Here is a 20,138-nt window from a genome sequence, read left to right on the forward strand (position 1 = left end):
TGCAACAAGAGAAGCCACCGCAATGAGAAGCCCACGCACCGCAACGAAGAGTAGCCCTCGCTCACCACATCTAGAGAAAGCCCGCGCGCATAGCAACGAAGACCCAACGCAGCCAAAAATAAATAAATGAATAAGTAAATTTTAAAACAAGGGAAAGGCAAGTCTGCAGCCCAGTCCCTGAGAGACATTCATGGCAGTAACCAGAAAGGAGCTACTGGCTAAGAAAAGAAGAGCCCAGAACTTCCCAGGGGGCCCTCCCGTCCCCCCTCAAACAGGCTGTCACAGACTCAGTCACTTTTTAAAAAGGTTTATTATTTCAACTGTGAATTATTTTTAAAAGATGATAAAATTCATTTCTCTTCCAGTAGAAAAGAGACAGAGGTTTGCCCCAGAGACCAGGAGCCCCGGGCAGACGGGTCACCCGACCAGACACCCAGGCTGATGGGCCCGGGGCCTCTCCACCTCCTCCCCGGCACCGAAGAGCTGAGGACCCTGGTGGGGGGCGGCTCGGGGCACAGCCTCCTGCCACCCCAGCCAGGGAGTGGCCGGCTCAGTATACATGATGATGTCAGTTTAGGCTGGAGGGAAGGGGCACAGACACCCAAATATGGCGCCTGTGTAGACTTCAGGGAGATCACGATCCTGCAGGGGGTTAAGGATGTGGTCGGAGGCATCTCCGTTTTGAGGCCCAGATGGGTGTCCAGTGGCCACAGCTCCGGGTCCAGGCTGGGCGCTGAGCCACGGCCCGCGGCCCACCTGGCTGGCGCACAAGCAGTCTGCACTCCTGCGCTAGGTTTCGGGACAGCGGCCACAGCCCCTCGGAGTAAAGGCCCTGTCCTGCCTGGGCGAGCCACCAGGCGGGGGCTGCAGTGTTTCGAGACTGATGGAGAGGACCACTGGGGAGAGGTGACCTGAGTCCTTAAGAGCCCAGGCTCGCTCACCCAAGGGAGGGGACCCTGTGCCCACAACACCTGTGGTCGGGCCTGTGGATCACTTGGAGAGAAGGTTCCGGAATAGTCCTTGTTGACGAGCCTCTCCCCAAGTCCCCTCAGCAGCGGCTCCATCCCTGAGTGTCTGCACACACCTGTGCACACACGTGGACACGTGCTGGGGGTGTGTGCAGTGTGCCACAGGCAATGTGGTAGCAGGGGGTGGCTCAGACTTTGGGATTAGTGGGCTGTCCGCTGAGAGAGTCCTGAAGAAGCGGGGTGTAGGGGCTGGAGAGTTGGTCTGGCTGAGTAGCCATGCTGGGCTGGCTGGCGGCATCTCTGGGACCCTGTGGAGAAAAGGGGAGGTGCTGCATCACTAAGCCCCGCCCGCCAAGCCCCGCCCGGACCCTGGCTCCGCCCCTCTACATCCTCCACCAGCATGGAAACCTCCCTTGGAGCCCCCATCTGCAGCCCCCCACCCCCATCAAGCTTGAGATGAGAGAAGACTGGAGTGACCTACAGACTCCTGGGACTCCACTACAGAGGGTCTCCTAATCTCACGAAACACCATCTTGCCATGCTCTCACCCATCTTAGAGATGGGGAAACTGAGACCCTAAGAGACTCGCCTAATACAGTGAGAAGGGCAGAGCAAGGAGTCCAGGGCTTATATAAGCAATGCTGTTAACACAGAAAAGCTGGAAAGCACCTAAATGTCCACTGATATCAGAATGCATTTAAAAGACAGAGTCACAAGATCGTAGTCAACCTACACAGTTGTCACACAGAAAACTGAAGAGGGGAAATCCAGCTGCGGAGTGATTCATATAGTTTGACACCACGGAGGTAAGCTTTTTAAAAATTTCTGTCGTTCATGGATACATATATACAGATTTAGAGGGGAAGAAACATGCAAACACCAAATTCCTAGCGATGGATGTCTCTGGGGAGAGGGGGAGGGGCAGCGGGACTTGGCGAGGGGGGCAAAGGACACACAGGGAAAAGGTGAAATACGACAAAATGTTAGCAGGGTTGTTGGGTCTGGGTGAGAGGGAACTCAGAGCGTGCAGTTCATCTAGTTTTACATTTTTAAGTTTCTCAATTTAAGGAAAATGTTAAAGGTAGCCATGATGATAAGAATTGGGGGCAACTTTTCATCCCCCCAAGCCCTCTGTCTTCCTTCCCCTCGAAGAATGGAGAGGCTTCCTTGCCCAGCAGCTGTGGTCGGAAAACCCCGGACACCCCTACCCACCTGGGCCTTTGCTCACAAGCCCCAGGGGCCTGCTTCACCGCGGGGTGGGGTGAATCAAACCCCACTCTGGGTGGGGAGCGGTGGGAGACTCCTGACTCCTTTCCTCGGGGACAGAGCTCAGGCTTCTGCGCACCGAGCCACATTCCAGCCAGGGGCAAGGAGGGGTGGGCGTGCGCCTCTGCCGACACACCGCCCCCCACCCCCGACACAGAGGCAGCATGGGACAGCGGGGGTCGGGGGGCGGGGGATTCTTAGCGATGTGGGCCCAGAGAGCCACGACTGGAGAAAGCCTCGCTCAAAAGTTCAAAGTGGAGGGCTTCCCTGGTGGCGCAGCGGTTGGGAATCCGCGTGCCGATGCAGGAGACACGGGTTCGTGCCCCGGTCCGCGAAGATCCTCCATGCCACGGAGCAGCTGGGCCCGTGAGCCACGGCCGCTGAGCCTGCGCGTCCGGAGCCCGTGCTCCGCAACGGGAGAGGCCACAACAGTGAGAGGCCCTCGTACCGCAAAAAAAAAAAAAAAAAGTGCGAAGGGGAAACTGCCTTCCCAAGAAAGACATATGTACAAACCCTCAAGGAATACACTTCCGTTTAACTGAGGAATGAGGACTTGGAATTAATGAGAGAAATCATGAGGCGGCAAGAGACATCCTGGAACATGTCCCTTAAGGGCTGCCCAGTACCATTGTCCAGGCTGTTCACTGCACAAGGGCACCCAGCCAAGTGGGTATAAATGGGGTGTACTCTGTTTGCCAAGCCCTCAGCCCTAAAGCAGGCCATGTCTGCACAGAGGAGCTGTCTTTTCTTATTCACATAAAAACACCCTTCTGGGCTAGTGGAGGCCCCATGTCCTCCCTTTCCTGGAGCAAAGCAGCCCCTCAAGGCCACCCCCATGCCCAGACGCGGGGCAAGGTATAGGACCTCCCCCAGGGACTCAGCACAGGCTGGAGGCCGAGCTGCAGGGATTCCAGGTCTCCGGGGCCACTGGCCACTTCCCAGGTGCCTGGTCCCCTAAAGCAGACCCGACAGGACACTGCCTTCCCCAAGTACACGTGACCGGGGGTAGGGGTCTCATCCGGGCCGAAGGCTGACCTGCCTTCCAGAAGACAGAGCAGTAGCATCTCTTTAATCAAAAACTTCCCTAATAACTTGACATTTGGATTCTGCTGGTAAAATCACGAAGAGACTCCAGCTTTGGTTTTGTTTTATTTTTATTTTGGGGGGAGGCAGGGAGCAGGACATCCTGGCTGTGTCCAGGGAGGTGCAGCCATGGGGCTGAGACCTCACAAACACCAGCTCTATCTGTGCTAAAAGCGAATAACCCCCATCTCTGTGCCTGAAGACCCCACCCTCGCACCGCGAGAATGCCAAGCAAGTTTCTGCAGAAGGGAATCATGGCTGCAAGGGGGCAGGGGTGCCAATGGGACCAAACTGTACACAAGAAGGGCGTCCCAAGAGGAATTCTGGGAGCGAGGAAGGCAACGGGGGGCTCGTCTCCAGCTAGGACACCCTGCCCCCTAAGCTCAGGAAGACACCCCCTTAACACCCAGCCCTGATGTGGTCGGGCTCTCTTATCCCCAGATCGGCAGTAGGAGCCCCCCAGAGCCTGGCTGGGGGCACAGCGGTCCCTCCCTCCCGCTCCTTGCAGGGCTGGCAGTACCTGCCAACAAACACACCCACGCCCAGCACCCATGTTCTATTTTATCTCCTCCTCCAGCCCTGGCAATCCAAGCAAACTGGAAGCCGCCAACTGGTCCCAAAGAGTAGGGCTGTCACCTCATCCCCAGCCTGTGGCTCTCAAGAAAGCTATTTAAACCCGAGCAGGCCCAGCCCCAGAAGCTGGAGAGGGTGGTACATTTTTCAGAAACCAAAATTACAGCTATAATCAGAGGTACAAGCACAGAGCGACTCACCCCCGCCCAAACCCCAACCGTAGGGCCCAGAGCTCTGCCTGTCACATCCCCTGGCGGGACTCGGCTCTCCTAAGACCTCAGACCTAAAGGAACACAGCCTAGGAGGTGAACCCCCAAAGGCACTAGCCTCCGTCTCCCGCAGGTAGGCTGCTGGAGGAAGGAGGGCAGCCAGTTAAATGTGAATTTCAGGTAAACAACAAACAGTTTTTCAGTATACGCATGTCCCGATAATTTCATGGGACACACTTAGGCTAAAAGTCATTCACTGTTTCCCTGAAATTCACATTTAACTGAGCATCCGTTTGTTGTTGTTTCTTGGGGCTGTTTGTTTTTGCTCAGTCTGGCAACCATACCCTCAGACCGAGTCCTAGATCCACACTTGGTGCCCAGGTGACGCCTAAATTCTTTTTTCTTGGCCAGTCATCCGGATTTATTTAAACTTATCTACATCAGAATCCTGTTAGGGGGCCATTAAAATACAGATTCCTGGGCCCCATCCATGATGCTATTCCAAGAGGTCTAGAAGGATGTCCGTGGATCTGCATTTTCTCGCAGACTTTCCCAGAAGAGTCTATACTGCACCAGAGGTTTGAGAAGCAGCTGAGACCTAAACCTCGATCCTGCCTTTCTAAGACAACCTTGCAAATAAGACACCAGCCCACTAGTCACCCTCCCTCACCTACCACGCCTGGGATCACTCGGAACGTAAGAAGACAACAAAATATACAAATACGTATTTTCAATCTGTAGACACTCCAGGTGAAGTTCAGGCTGAAGAGATGTGTGAGATCCCAAGCGTTTCAAGCCACCAGAGTTCTACTCACTATGGGAGGGGATGGGGGGCGAGAGGTGTTACCTGGTACCCACCTACAGTCTTGCTTCTTGCAGTACAGTCCCCTTGGGAGCTGATGTCATCAGGGATTCAGAATAGGCCTGAATGGCCTCCTTATCCTTTGAGCCCTTTTTACTACTACTCCAAAATAAATAGCACTTCTCCTAGAAGATAACCAAGCTAATTTATAGTTGACGTTGCAGCTGAATACACACGGTTTTTACACGGTTCTCCGATTTTCAAAAAGCAGAGGGTGGGGTACAGAATTCTAGAGTCCAACCACCATTAATGACTGGAGCTGGCTGAGACTTGGGGAGAGATGGTGTCTTTCACCGAAGACAGAAATACGAGCATATTCAGGAAACACGCTGGGTCAGACGGGGAAGCTGAGCTGGAAAGGGTTTGTCAGCCTGAAAATTTAAGCCGAATCACGGAGGGGAGATGGGCCGTGCTGGGCAAGGTGGATTGGCCGAGACTCAGGGAGTTGAGCAAGTAGCATTTTAAGAGTCTCACGCTCCACTGACTGAGCTAGTGGGTGGCATTTTAAATCGACCAGAAACAGCGACATTTCTGTCTAAAAAAAATATTTTTCTTTCAAGAATGACTTGACAAGAAAAAATGTCTTTGAAGAGAAATTAAGATACGTTGAGTTTAACGACATGCCATTCTTTTTTTTTTCTTCTTTTTTTCTCCCCTCTCAGGACAGATACATAAAAACACGTAAGGCCTAACCCCTGCTAAACCAAAAAATACATAATGGGATAAATTTCAACGACTGGGCCTCCAGCAAAACCTGCGGGGAGGGTGCCTCAACCACGGTCAGTAGAGACGATGATATCCTTATCGGATTTGGGGGACACGGATGGGGGATGTGAAGCAGGGAAGCTTTCCCATTGTGCATCCTCACCGTCTTCCCCCTCCCCCTTCTGACGGACCATTAGGAGAGACAGAGGGCAGAGGCTGTCTGGTCCAGCCCCTCACCGCTGTTCCCCTGGCCCTCACTCCTGGAAACCCACGGTGATGCTGGCCCCAGGGAGGCATCCACGGGTTGGGGGCTAGGGCTTCTGGCCCCTCTGTCCTCCCAGCACGATTCGTTCCAAAAACCCTAGGTAGTTCCCTTCTGCTCTGGCTGGGGCGGTGACAGAGGACCGGGCCCCCAACGTTCACTGGGGGCTCAAAACACCAGAGGCCCTGGTACCCTCACACCAATGCAAATCTTTTCCCCCAAAGGACTGGGAATTTGGAAGGGAAATCAGGTTAAGGGTCTGAAAGCCCAGGCTAAGAGCCTGGAAAGGCTTATCCTCGCCCCAGCAAACAAGCAAGCAAGTTTAGCAAGTGAGCATGCGAGCTGCCTACGAGGAAGAGGAAAAAGAGAAAAGCTGTTTGCTGGAGCTAAAGCAAGAAAGCAGGCGTTGCAGGTGGCCCGAGGGGCAGCAGGGGAGCTGGGCAGCCCCCGACCGAGGCTGAGGCCTGTGGCTCCAGGACAACTCGGCGGGCAGGGGGCACCGGAGGGGGGAGGTTCTGGTTCATGGATACAAAATGGCCTTTCAAGACTCCCTGCCACTGAGCAGTGTCCCCTGTCCACCAGGTAGCTGCCCACCCGTCCTCGCTGCCCCGGGGGCCTTGCATCCACAGGCCTTGTCACCATGTGACGGCAGTAACTTGCTTAAAGCCCCCTGGTCTCCAGACCTCACATCCTACTCATGTCTGTATCCCCAAAACTGTGCACAGTGACGCCCCCAATAAGCTGTGAAGGTGTCAGTGAATGCCATGAATGAATGAATGATGCCAAATCAAGAAGGTGTATTTGTTGGAACTTCCCTGGTGGTCCAGTGGCTAAGACTATGCACTTCCACTGCAAGGGGCATGGGTTCGATTCCTATTTGGGGAACTAAGATCCTGCATGCCGCACAACGCAGCCAAAAAAAGGGGGGTATTTGTTGTCGCCCCCTCTTTTTCCTGCCTCTGAATGGTAGATGCCCCAGGGCTGGCTCTTCAGGGCTCTTCTCCATCTGTGCTCCCTTCCCCCAAATACCTGCTCCTATCCTGGTCCAAGCCACCATCCTCGCTCACCTGGGCCTCTTCACTGGTCCCCCTGCTTCCGCTCTCCCATCTGAAGACCAAGCGGCCACACGTTAACTGACCCAGTCACTCCTCTCCTTTACAGCTTCCAACAGCTTCCCGTCACCCCCAGAATCAGTTCCAAGCTGCTCACCCTGCATTACAGGACCAGGCATGACCTACGTCGGCCTCTCAGACACCACCTCCTCCCCCGCTGCCCCCATGCCCGCTCCCCTCCAGCCACCCTGGCCCTACGGGAGCCTCCAACACACCTCACCCACCCCTGCCTCAGAGCCTTTGCACTGGCCACTCCTCCACCCGGAGCACTCTTTCCCTGACTCTGTGCTGAGCATTCACTTCTAAGCTTAAATTCAACCTCTTCCGAGAAACCTTTTCTGACATTATCTCTGTAGTTGTCGCCAACGCCCTTGGATGCTGTGGTGTCCAACTTGGTAGCCACATATGGCCGTTGAGGCTTTGAAAAGGGGCGGGTCCCAGTCAAGACCTGATGTAAATGTAAAATACACACCGGATTCCAAAGACTTAACCAGAAAGAAAATGTAAAAAATTTATATTTTTTATATTGATTACACGTGGACATGGTAATATTGATATTTTGGATATATTCGGGTTAAATAAAAGATATGATTAAAATTAATTCCCTTTTACTTAAGGTGGCTATTAGAAAATTTAAATGTAAAATCACACACGTGGCTCATGTTGTATTCGTATCGGACAGCACTGCCCTAAGCCCATCACATTTTCTATTATCATCGGTGAAATCATCTCTTCTGTTTATTTACTTGGTTTCCACCTGTCTTTCCAACTAGAATGCCAGTCCCCGCACCCCCCTTCTCCCGGGAGTAGCAACTGCCTTGTTCACTGTCGTATCCCTGTACCTGCCAGAGCCTGAAAGCCAGCAGCTGCTGACTTGAAGAATGAACCATTCAAGTACCAGGTCTCATGATCCAAAACCACCTGCAGCCCCTCCAAGGGAGGGTCCCCAGGCCTCCCAGAACAGGCAGAGAAGTGGTAACAGAACATGCAAGAGAAGCAAGGATGCAGCAACAGCTCCCCAGCCCAGGCGGAGACCTAGGACTGCCGCCCGAGGTGGGCTGCAGGCTGAAGGTGTCCGTGGGCACAGCAGGAAGGGGCTGCTGGGGGATCTGATCTGAGCCCCTCCTTCCCCCAGGCAAGCAAGCAAGGGGCCACTCGGCCCCGGCCAGGCTCTGGCCGCCACCTACTTGGCTCCGGATTTGGTAGACGATGGGGATGAGCAGCAGGACGCAGCCCAGGGCAAGGAGCACGTACTGGGCATAATGCAGCACCTTGGGCATCAACACCAGCTGGCTGTAGAACGTCTGAAGGGTCTCACCCTCCATTGCCCCGCTCTGGCGAAGGAGAAGGATAAACAAATGGACTGGTGCCACGTACTGTGGGCTGAGGGTGCAGACGCCACCCCACACCACACCCCTCCGTCCCCCAACCCCTTTCCCATCTCAAGCCCACTGGCCAAAGCATGCGATGGATGGAGCCAGCCATGCCTCTTATTTCCTCTGGGGCCACACAACAGGACTACATTTCCCAGACTCCCTTGCAGCTAGGCAGGCCCATATGACTTGTTCTGGCCAATGGGATGGGGGCACAGTGATGCTGCAACTTCCACGCCTGGCTCCCATATGAGTCTCTCCATCTCTTTCCCAATTTACTGAATGGAGACGGATTCTGAAGATCTCCAAGAGGGCAGGACCAGAAGATGGAAGGAGCCTGGGTGTCCCTGAATGTCTGCGTGGAGCAGAGCTCCGCCTGCCCCCCATCAGACTGTGATGTGAGTGGGAAGTGAACTTGACATTTGGAGACTGTCTGTTCCAGCGGTTAGCTCACCCTGATTTAAAACGAGCTAAGCCAGAAGGAACCCTGAAAAGCTGGGAGAGAAGAAATTTCAATAAAAAGTTGACACCCTGAAAACCAACTTCCCTTCATCTCAGGAGAAGGGGCCATGTGCGTTAACAAAATTATTTTACACCCTGACCAGGGACTTTACAGTTTCATGCAGCTCCTGTGTTCCTCATCTCGTGTGATCCTTTCAACCCAGTGGGATAACTGACATAAAGTGCTCGGAGAGGGCGAAGTTTCTAACAGATGGTTCTGCATTACTCAGTCCAGCTACCCCAGCCCAGCGTCTCCACCGCACACAGCCTCCTGCCCCAAATGCCCACATCAACTCCTCACTGAGGCATGAGACACCACGCCCCCGGGTGCCCAGTACCCGGGGAGAGGGAAGCAGCCTTACCTCTCCAAACCACATCAGTGGCAGGATCACCGGCTCGATCTTCCCAGTTTGTCTGGAAATAAGCGAGACCAAGCAAGTGAGAAGTTATGACGGGGTGTCTTAGATCAGACAGCTCTGGACCTGTGATCGGAAGCCCCAGGGTCAGGGGGGATTTGATGCTGCAGCAACTTGATCGGCATGGGCTTGAGCAATGGGCATCTCCTGACGGGGCGCAACCTGACAACCCAACAATATCTTTTTAAATGAAAAATTCTTACGTGGAGGGGCTGCCAGGGACCTAGCTGATATCCATTTGTTCTTTTTTAGAAACAGAATCCCAATTTTATTCCGGATGGCAATACGCCCAGCCAACAAACAGCACGGTTTATGCTGATCACTTGCTTTCCTTTGGGGAGTCTGGAATCTGGGTCCATGCCAAGCAGAAGGCGCCTACGTGACCAGCCCCCAGTAAACACCCTGGGTGCTGAGTTTCTACTGGGCATCTCTGGTAGGGGACATTTCACACATGTTGTCACAACTTGTCACTGGGGAAATGAAGCGTGTCCTGGTGTGACCCTCCTGGGAGAGGGCTCTAGAAGCCTGTGCCTGGTTTCCCCAGACTCCACCCCGTGAACCTTTTCCCTTTGCCAATTATGTTTTGTATCCTTTCTCTGTAGTAAATCACAGCCGTGACTATTAACTACATGCTGGGTCCCCTGAGTCTTCCCAGTGAATCATCAAACCCGAGAGTGGTCTTGGGGACCCCCGACACAGTCAGCTACTAGATAGCTGTGTGACCTTGGCCATACTACTTACCCTCTCTGTTCCTCCTCTGTAAAATGGGGATTATAATGGAACTCCTCACAGGGCTCTAGTGAGGACGGAACGCGACACCATGAAAAATACCCAGCATATAAAAAGTGCTCTAGGGGAGTTCCCTGGTGGCCTAGTGGTTAGGATTCTGGGCTTTCACTGCTGTGACCTGGGTTCAATCCCTGGTCAGGGAAATGAAATCCCACAAGCCGTGTGGCACAGCCAAAAAAAAAAAAAAAAAACATACAGCGCTCGATGTTTATTATTGTTGCCTTGTTGTCAAATGCCAGCAAACAACTGGACAAACAAATATTCTGTAACTTCACCATTCCTGGGTCTGCTTAAAGAAGGCGCAGCTGGAGGGGAGCTGGCACCCTCTCAGGGGACAGGCACCAGAGTCAGCACAGAAGGTCAAAATCCTCAATCACAATTCTCAAAAAGCGCTTATTCAGTAGAGTACCGTTCAGTGAAATGAATTTACACCGTACCACCTACAGAGGAGACAGACACGGAGAACGCTCTGCAAATACAATGGCGCATCCCCTTCACTTCGGCCTCTTTAATCTGAGTTTGTAAGAACTGATGTCAACTGCATGCACAGAGTGTGCAACCCTGCTGCCTTTATCTTGTGAGCAAACGGCACAAAAGTTCCTCAGACAAGTCACAGCTAGACAGCTCTGCTTCCGGGCGGGCGGTGGTGTCTCCAGACTTTTCCCACACGGCTTCCTCAACAGCCCTGGGAGATGCTGATAAGCACTGCTGTTGGACCACCGCCCTTGAGACCACCGCCCCAGCCCACAGGGGCAGCCAGGCAGCTGTGTGGCCTTGGTTCCGAACAGATGGGAACACAGAGGCCCAGAGACATCAGGGTGGTGGCTCAGGGCCACCAGCAGGCAGAATCCAGCCACCCAGATAGACTGCTGGCTTGAGCAGCATTTGTCAAAAATCTGAATGAACTCCCAACAGGTGAAATGTGTGTTAACATCCAGATTTTGAAAAATGCATTTGCAAATGCATAGGATGTGGCCACACTGAGTGCACGGGCCCTGGTGCCGGACAGAGGCTGGCCCTCGGTCCCATCCCCACGGGTTCCACTTAGTCACCTGCCGGCCCCGCACATCCAAGTTAGCAGACCAGGCACTGAGGGACGGGAGCCCTGTGGAGCTCAAGTCTGGGCAGCAGACACCTAATGCACGCGTGGGGCCGTTTCACCAGCCACAAACACTTCAGGAACAAACTCCCTGAGCAGCCTCAAAATGTAAAAATGAAAAGCTAGTGGGGGAGTAAGGATGAGCTGCACTGACATGCTCACCAGCTCAAAGTGTTATTCTTTCCAGCTGAGAGGCATCTCACAAAGCCAAACAGATGCTCACATTCCTGCAGCCCAGGACTCTTTCTGGGGGAATTTTTTTTTTTTAATGAAACTATTTCAAATATGCTAAGAAGTACAGGGGACTTCCCTGGTGGTCCAGAGGTTAAGACTCCGTGCTTCCAAGGCAGGGGACACCGGTTCGATCCCTGGTTGGGGAACTAAGATCCCGCATGCCACACAGTGCGACCAAAAAAACTTTTTTAAATGAAGAAGTACAGACCCTGACGTAACGACCAGTGTGCTCCCTCACCCAGCTCTATCCTAACTCGATGTTATAACAAGAGCTGGCAAGGATGTAGAGACACTGGCACCTCCCACGCTGCTGGTGGGAGTGTAAAATGTCGCAGCCGCCCTGGAAACCAGTCTGGCAGCTCCTGAAACTCTTAAACATAGAGTCACCATATGACCCAGCAATTCTGCTGCAAGGTATCTACCCAAGAGAAAACATACATCCACACAGAAACTTTAAATATTCAAAGCGGCACTATTCATAATGGCCAAAAAGGAGAAACAACCCAAATGTCCATCAACTGATGAATAAAAACATGGTCTTTCCATGCAATGGAATGTTATTCAGCCATAAAATGGAATGAAGCAGTGACACAGGCCACAACATGGATGAACCTTGAAAACATCATGTTAAGTGAAAAAAGCCAGACACGTATTATATAATTCTATTCACACGATATGGCCAGAATAGGTAAGTCCACAGGAACAGAAAGTAAATTAAGGGTTGCCTGGGGCGGGGGAAATGGGCAGTGACTGCTAAAGGGTGTGGGGTTTCTTTTGAGGGGGTGGATGGAAATGTTTCAAAATTGATTGGGGTGATGCTGCCCAGCTCTGTGAATGTCCTACAAATCACCAAATTGTGCACTTTTAAAGGGTGAGTTTTATACTGTGTGAATTAAATCTTGATAAAGCGGTTACTGAAAACCAACTCAAAAAAAAAAAAAGAAAAAGAAAAAGAAAACCGGTCCTTAAAGAATTCCTCCCATCAAGTGAACGGTCTCACTTCAGAAGACTGTTCGCTAAGTTTCCACTTACAAACACTTGGTTTTGGCAGGATTTAATTTTTGCTACTCTGTCGAATGGGAAACAGCTTGGATGGAAGAGTCTGGCTAATTTGGGGGACAAATGTCAAGAGAGTACAGGGCAGGGATGTCAGGATGCAGTTTGGGCTCGGCTGAGAGCTAAGACCCCCCTCAGGGGTTCAAGGGGCAGGGACCAGATTCCATATCCCGAAGGACCATCTCTCTCCCCAGATGCCAGGTTCCCAAGGACATGGCCAGAGTCCCGAGTCCCTGATCTCTCAACAGCAAGGCAGCCCGGGGCTCCCAGACCCCACTCACCCGATGCCTTTCACAGACTTAATGTAGAGGCTCAGCTGCAGTTTCACAGAGCAGTTCATGGGGATTCCGGTGACCTGCAGTAACAAGAGCAGTGAGGGGCCCGGCCTCCCTGGAGCCCTGGGGACCCCTTCAGACAGCCCTCTCCCTGGTCACGCTCAAGAGGGTGCGTATCCCAAATGAACTGCCCATCCGATGGGGCTTCCGCTACCCATTCAAAGCCCTGATGGGTAAACACATGTTCCCCAAATGGCTCTTATGTCCACAACCTCGAGGGATCCCCTCTGGTGAGCCAGGCTCGCTCTGGATGGAAAAAGAACTAACCCTTTCCATCTGTTCTCTTGCATGACGCATCCCCCAGTGCAGAAGGACGTTTCCCAGTCATCGCCCCTCCCTCCAGCCTCCAAATAAAATAAAATAGATTTACATGTTAATAAAGTCACTCTCTTCTCCATTCACCCCCCATTCCCTCCCCACCAGCGTCTCAAAGAGAAAGTCTGCAGGGAGCTTGCTGGGCCCCTAGTGCCTCTGCAATACACCTCCACCCGATCTCCATTTCAACAGAGCTGGCCTCAGGCTCGTGCCAAGGGCAGGCGACGGTATTTTACAGAGAGCCTAGTGATATTTTGCGTTCTTTACTTGGAGATTTTTTTTTCTTTGGCTGCGCTGCACAGCTTGCGGGAACAGGGATCGAACCCGCGCCCCCTGCTGTGGAAGCGCAGAGCCCTAACCACTGGACCGCCAGAGAATTCCCTATGTAGAGACATTTTTAATTTCCGATTTGAGGTCATGATAGAAAGCTTCCTTTGTGCAGGAATTTTCTTTTTCTTTGGATGAGTTTTTTTTTTTTTAAGTAGTAAGTCAATAACACAAAAAGTGACACACATATAGGACCAAAACCAGGAAGGTGCTTCCAGAATGATGTCAGGAAATGAGAGTGGAAAGGAACCTAGGTTTGAGGACAGACTGCTGCTTCTTAGCTGAGACTCTTCTCATCTGGAAAGTGGAGACAACTCTGCCCATCTCACAGGGTTTCTGCAAGGGCAAAATAAGGGATGCAAGACAGCCACACTCAGAGCCATAAATGCTGTGTTGTTATCACATACCCCAGTGGGAGAGGGCATTATCTTCCAATATAGCCTGGCATCCTGAGGTCCTTTGGGACCCCAAGGGCACAGAGCAACTGGCCAAAGGCCATGCTCCCAGGACGGGGGAGAGTTTGAACTTGAGAGCCCGGTGGGACGGGAGTGAGATCACGCATGTGCAAAAGAGCCAGCAGGGGTGAGGCTGCCCTGCTAGCAAGGCTGTCCCTGGCTGGCGTCTGCGATCCTGGATTTCAGGAGGGCTCCCACCTCTCCCTGACAGATGAGAGGGGCTCACTGTACCAGGACAGTTTGTACAAACACTGTGGTTTATGCGGACACCTGATTTCCTTCTGGGAGTCCGGAATTTCGGTCTGTGCCAGGTAGACGGCGCCTATATGACCATCCCCAGTAAGAATCCTGGGCACTAAGTCTCTACTGGGTGTCCCTGGTAGAGGACACCTCACACGGGGAATGAAGGCTGTCTTCTGTGACGCCCCTGGGAGAGGGCTCAGGGAGCCTGTGCCTGGTTCCCCCAGACTTCACCCCATGTGCTTTTCTCTTTGCTGACTGTGCCTTGTGTCTTTCACTGCAATACATCACCGCTGTGGGTACCACCATATGCTGGGTCCTGGGAGTCCTCCTAGCAAATCCTCCAACTTGGGGGTGATCTTGGAGACCCGACACATCCTGCTTTCTAGACTCTACATTCTGGGGTCTCCACTCAGGCCACTTCCTTCTCCAGGAAATGTGTCTCCTTCCTTCCTTGACTGTCCAGCCCCCTCTTCTTGGGCAAAGCCCCGCCTGTCCCCCACCACCCCGCAATCTCAGAACAGAAACTTGGACTCGTGAGCCCACGTCTGTCACCACACACACACACACACACACACACACACACACACACACACACACACACACCGGTTTCAGGAGCAGGAAAGAAGGCACCAGAGAAGCCGCTTCCAGCAGGCATTCTGTTTTCCGGGCTAATGAGATCAGAAATCAGCAAATCGACCCCATGACCATCCTCCCCAAATCGACAACAAAATCCAAGGCCACTTCCTCTCCCCGTCTGCCCCTGACCTGAAATGAGAAGTAGAAGTCTACTTCTGCGTCAGCTGATACGCTGCTGCAAAACAGCTGTTTGCATCTCCCCAGCCTCCCAAACTTAACTGTTTCTCTCTCAATGTGGGCAAAAAAGAGAAAATCCATACAGTACAATGCAAGTCACCAGCGAGAACAGAGAAAAGATCTTGCTCCTGCTGGAATGCCCAGAAGCCAGCAGAGAGAGAGAAAGAGAGGAGAGAGAAGCAGTGAAGTGGATGAACTAAAAGAGAAAGTGGAAAACCGTTTGTTAGCTTTATAATAAAAGCCTTTTAAAAACTGGTTCAAAGTTTAAGACAGTATGGAAAAGCCTTAACACAACTAACAATAAAGAATGAATTTAACATAGAGCACGCAATAGATTCATATTAATAAATTACTATCAACTCAATTCACTAATACCCACTTAATTAACTACATATTAATACAGGACAGAACGTAGTGGGCATTAAAACAACTGTTCGTACAGCCAATGTTTTAAATAACTGTAAATGGACTATACCCTTTAAAAACTGAATCACTACATTACACACCTGTCACTTGTATAATATGGTACGTCAACTATACTTCAATTTTTAAAAAAAGGCTACATACTCTATGGTTCCAACTACATGACGTTCTGGAAAAGGCAAAACTACAGAGACGGTAAAAGGTCAGTCACTGCCAAAGGTTGGATGGGAGTGAAGGTAGGAGGGGGATAAATGGGTAGAACACACGGGATTTTTAAGGCAGCGAAACCATTCTGTAGGAGACTGTAATGGTGGATACAGGTCATGATGCATTTGTCAAAACCCATAAACCTGATCCACACAGAATGAAGCCTAATGTAAGCTATGGACTATAGTTAATAATAACGTTCTTTCATCGACTGCGACAAATTTCGTGCCGGGGAAAACGATGTCTGCGAACTCTCTGTATTTTCTGCTCAGTTTTTCTGTAGGCCTAAAACTATTCTAAAAACCAGAGTAAGGACTTCCCTAGCGGTCCAGTGGTTAAGAATCAGCACTTCCACTGCAGGGGGTGCCGGTTCGATCCCTGGTCGGGGAACTAAGATCCCATATGCCGCATGGTACAGCCAAACAAACAAAAATGAAAGTATGTTAATTTTTTTAAAAAACAGACATATGGGGCTTCCCTGGTGGCGCAGTGGTTGGGAGTCCGTCTGCCGATGCAGGGGACACGGGTTCGTGCCCCGGTCCGGGAAGATCCCGCATGCCGCAGAGCGGCTGGGCCCGTGAGCCATGGCCGCTGAGCCTGCGCGTCCGGAGCCTGTGCTCCGCAATGGGAGAGGCCACAACAGTGAGAGGCCCGCGTACCGCAAAAAAAAACAAAACAAAGAAGACCTATGTTTGAATTCGGCCTCATCCCTTACTCACGCTCAAGCACTAATATCTCAGTAAATCAAACCCATATTTACTGAGATACTAGTACTTCTGTGGTAACTACTAGAATCCAAGCGATTAACAAGACAGAACAGACCTTTCCTTTATGGAGCCAAGAATCCCATTTACTAGCTGTAGCACTTAACCTATTTGGGCTACAGTTTCCCCGTCTGTAAAATGGGAATAGCAATGCCCACCTCTCAGATTATTGTGAAAATTAAATGAGTTGGTGTGGGTGGAAGCATCTAGAATTATGCCTGTAGCATAACGAGCGTTCAAAATATTTGCTGAATGTGGAGTGTGTGCAGTCATAGCTGACTTCGCTAGCTGGATTTTTATTTATTTTATTTTATTTTGTTTATTTTTTTAAATCGGCCGCACTGCACAGCTTGCAGGATCTTAGTTCCCCGACCAGGGATTGAACCCGCGCCCTCGGCAGTGAGAGCACAGAGTCCTAACCACTGGACCGCCAGGAAAGTCTCAGCCTGGATTTTTAGTGAAAAAAAAAAAAGAGAGAGAGAGCTAGAAGGTGGAGTGCTGGGGGCTGGGGATTGAGTCAGCGGCTAAGAAAATCTGAGGAGTAACCAAGGAAAACGGCAGGGAACAGCACCGGGTAGAAGAGCTTCCAAAAAGGCCTGCGGGGGAGACCACAAACCCACAGAACTTATTTAATCAATGATAAAAAGCCACCGAGTCCAAATGGGCAAATTTCCAGTGAACGGAGGCACTAAGAAAAGAAGCAACTGGGTAAAAACATGGCCACAGGAGGGCCACATGTACAGGTCTGATACCCTCCCGGTCCCTGTTCACAGACAAAACAACACACAGGACAAATTCCCCAGAACCCAGTTTGTCCACAAGATGTTCCAGGCTCTTGTGGTACCTAAAGATCTTTATGGTATGTTGGCACAGCCAGAGGGCTGCCGCTGGCTAATTTGCAGGCTGATAATTCCTAATTAATTTACTTTCTTATAATCCTTTTATAGAGACAATTCCCTTATAAAGAGATAAAGTCCTTGCACTATGAAGTCGGGGCAAAATTTGAAGGCTTGATAGCCTAGAAGCTATCACTGCCAAAGAAATCCAGGCTTCCCATCACCCCCACACTGGAACAGCTTGGTGCCTAGTGGGCAGAGGAGAAAGCCAAGTGTGCACCAAACAGAAATCCCCACACCCACCCACAGGCTGACAGGCAGGGGCTCACCGGGTGGATGTCCAGGAACAAGGAGTGCTCTTCTGGGTTAGGGTGGAGGCCAGACACTGCCTCTGCCAGGACTGGGTCAGCGTTGTAGAAGTGAGGATGGGAGAGAAATAAGGGTGCGTCTAGAAGGCAGAGGGGCAGAGAGGGGATGTCAGACAAAGACAGCATGTTGGCACATCCAGAGCCCTGCCCCTGTCACACCCTGAGCTGGGCAAGGGGATGCGTAGGTGATGAAACACAGCCACTGCCTGCAGTGCACCCCCCTCATGACGATGACAAGATGCAAACAACAATAACTAGACAGAGAGAATTCGTTCAGTCTGCAAATATTTACCAAGCGCCCAAGAGGCACCAGGAACTGGAACCCACCCAGCAGGGGACAAGCTCGGTGCCACAGGAATGGTAACATAGGAGCTGCTGCTTCTGCCAGGAGACATCAAAGGAAGGAGAAGAAGCTGGCTCAAAGATGCCAGACAGAGAAGGTGAGGGAATGGCGTTCCAGGTGGAAGGGATGGCAGAAGCCAACGCAGGGAGGTGGGAAAATGCGCGGTGCATATGGAGCAGACAGCGCCTGGAGGGGAATGATGGCAGTGGAGGATAGAAAGACTTGAACTTGGGTGAGAGGAGGGGCATCTGGATCGCCAAGCCAAGCAGCCCGGACTGTCTTCTGCAGGCAACACGGCAATGATCAGAGATGCTCAGGTGTGCACACCTGCAGCCAGGTCTCCCTAACGTCCACGGGAGGGGAGAAGACACACCTGTTTTGCTCCTTCTCTCCCAGCAGCTGGTCTGTGGGATGGACGCCAACGTGTGAGAACAGGGACTGACCTGGGTCCCTCTGAGTGGAAAATTCATACCCAGACACCCGAGGCTGAAGCTCTCCATCAACTGACCAAGTGAGGCAAACACCAATGCATGCTCGTGTGCTCAGGACAACATACAACAGGCCTGATGGACAACAAGTCAATGGGGAAAAGAATAAGCCTCTCTCAAAACTGACGAGGATCAAGAACCGGCAAATCAGAGACAGAACGCAGACTGGCGGTGACAGGGGCCGGGGCAGAGAGATGGGGAGTGAGTGTAAATGGGTACGGGGTCTCCTTTTGGGTTGATGAGAATGTTCTGGAACTAGATTGTGGTGGTGGCTGCACAACGTTTTAATGTATTAAATGTCACTGAATTGTGCACTATAAAATGGCTAATTGCGGGGCTTCCCTGGTGGCGCAGTGGTTGAGAGTCCGCCTGCCGATGCAGGGGATACGGGTTCGTGCCCCGGTCCGGGAGGATCCCACATGCTGCGGAGCGGCTGGGCCCGTGAGCCATGGCCGCTGAGCCTGCGCGTCCGGAGCCTGTGCTCCGCAGCGGGAGAGGCCACGGCAGTGAGAGGCCCGCGTACCGCAAAAAAAAAAAAAAAAGGCTAATTGCAGATTAGTGAACTTCACCTCGATACGAAAAAAAGAAAGAAAAAACAAACAAAACTCACAAGGTCTTCTTCCCTAAAAACCAGCAGCCCATCTGCTACCAGCCAGGTGACCCGCATTCCTGTTTATGTGTGTCTGGCAACCTCAAATGTCTAGATTCTTTCTGCTTTCCTTAGCAAAGCCAAGCACTGGTTTGGAATAAAAGCTGAGATTTAACTGCTGTCTGACTTCATTTTTCCCAGAGTCCTTTTACATTCATTGCCTTAATGCTTCTCAACATTAATTTATTCATCCTAGTACCTCTTTGATGTGTTGCCATATCCAGCTACCCCCTGCCCTGTTACACAATGTGCTTCTCTGAAGTAACTGCTATTGCTTTACATAAACAGCTATATTTTCAAGGACGAGCTTGCTATCTGAGGCGTAACTGGCAAACACTTGCCAGAATTAGAAAATAAATATAGGAATAAATACAATGCGAATGAATGAATGTTGCAGATTCTAACTAGAGACTGTTACCTACGTGAGACTTGGACCCTGTGACTTTCTCTTTCTCTGTCAAAAAGAAAGACAGACGAGTGTTAGAAAGGTACTTTCTTCTGGAAGTGATCAGAAGGACAGAGAGAGAATGGAAAGCAGAAGACCTCTCTCACCACGTAAGTCAATGTTATTTAAAGCTACGTCTTTGGACCTTTGAAGTCTTGGGCACCACCAGGGACGATGTTTCACAATTTGGAAAACCCTGTTTCCCATTCTCCCATCTCACTGTGAAAAGATATCAACAGAGCAAACACAAGGACTGCCCCCCTCCCTCGCTAAGGGAAGCAGTCACCGAGCCAGGCCCTTGAAGGCGGCGAATCTCAAACAAGCCCCATCATGCCTCCAAGGCCAGGGTGTCAGGGTTAGGGGGAGACTGACGTGGGCTAGACCAATTTGCCATCACCTTCCCTTGCTTCAGCTTGCTTGGTTTTTTTTTTATTAATTAATTTATTATTTTTTTTGGCTGTGTTGGGTCTTGGTTTCTGTGCGAGGGCTTTCTCTAGCTGCGGCGAGCGCGGGCCTCTCACTGTCGCGGCCTCTCTTGTTGCGGAGCACAGGCTCCAGACGCGCAGGCTCAGTAGTTGTGGCTCACGGGCCTAGTTGCTCCGCGGCATGTGGGATCCTC

The 20,138-nt window shown here is 51.5% G+C and overlaps 1 protein-coding gene across 6 annotated transcripts in view; it reads right to left on the reverse strand.

The window, feature by feature from the left end:
• Window positions 1-291: 291 nt before the first annotated feature.
• The window catches only part of SCARB1 (scavenger receptor class B member 1), a 79,531-nt gene continuing 59,684 nt past the window's right edge, over window positions 292-20,138 (reverse strand). The window contains exons 8-13 of one of the 6 annotated variants that reach the window (XM_032654344.1): window positions 17,556-17,674; window positions 12,790-12,863; window positions 9,277-9,328; window positions 8,228-8,374; window positions 4,958-5,086; window positions 292-1,276 (exon numbers count right to left, since the gene is read on the reverse strand). In XM_032654344.1, the coding sequence (XP_032510235.1) occupies window positions 4,958-5,086; window positions 8,228-8,374; window positions 9,277-9,328; window positions 12,790-12,863; window positions 17,556-17,674 (521 nt within the window). In that variant the 3' untranslated portion in view covers window positions 292-1,276. The other 5 variants (XM_032654345.1, XM_032654346.1, XM_032654343.1 and 2 more) reach the window with 5 other exon arrangements.

The sequence above is a fragment of the Phocoena sinus genome, chromosome 14 (genome assembly GCF_008692025.1).
Source record: "Phocoena sinus isolate mPhoSin1 chromosome 14, mPhoSin1.pri, whole genome shotgun sequence".
In the NCBI taxonomy this organism is placed as follows: Eukaryota; Metazoa; Chordata; class Mammalia; order Artiodactyla; family Phocoenidae; genus Phocoena; species Phocoena sinus.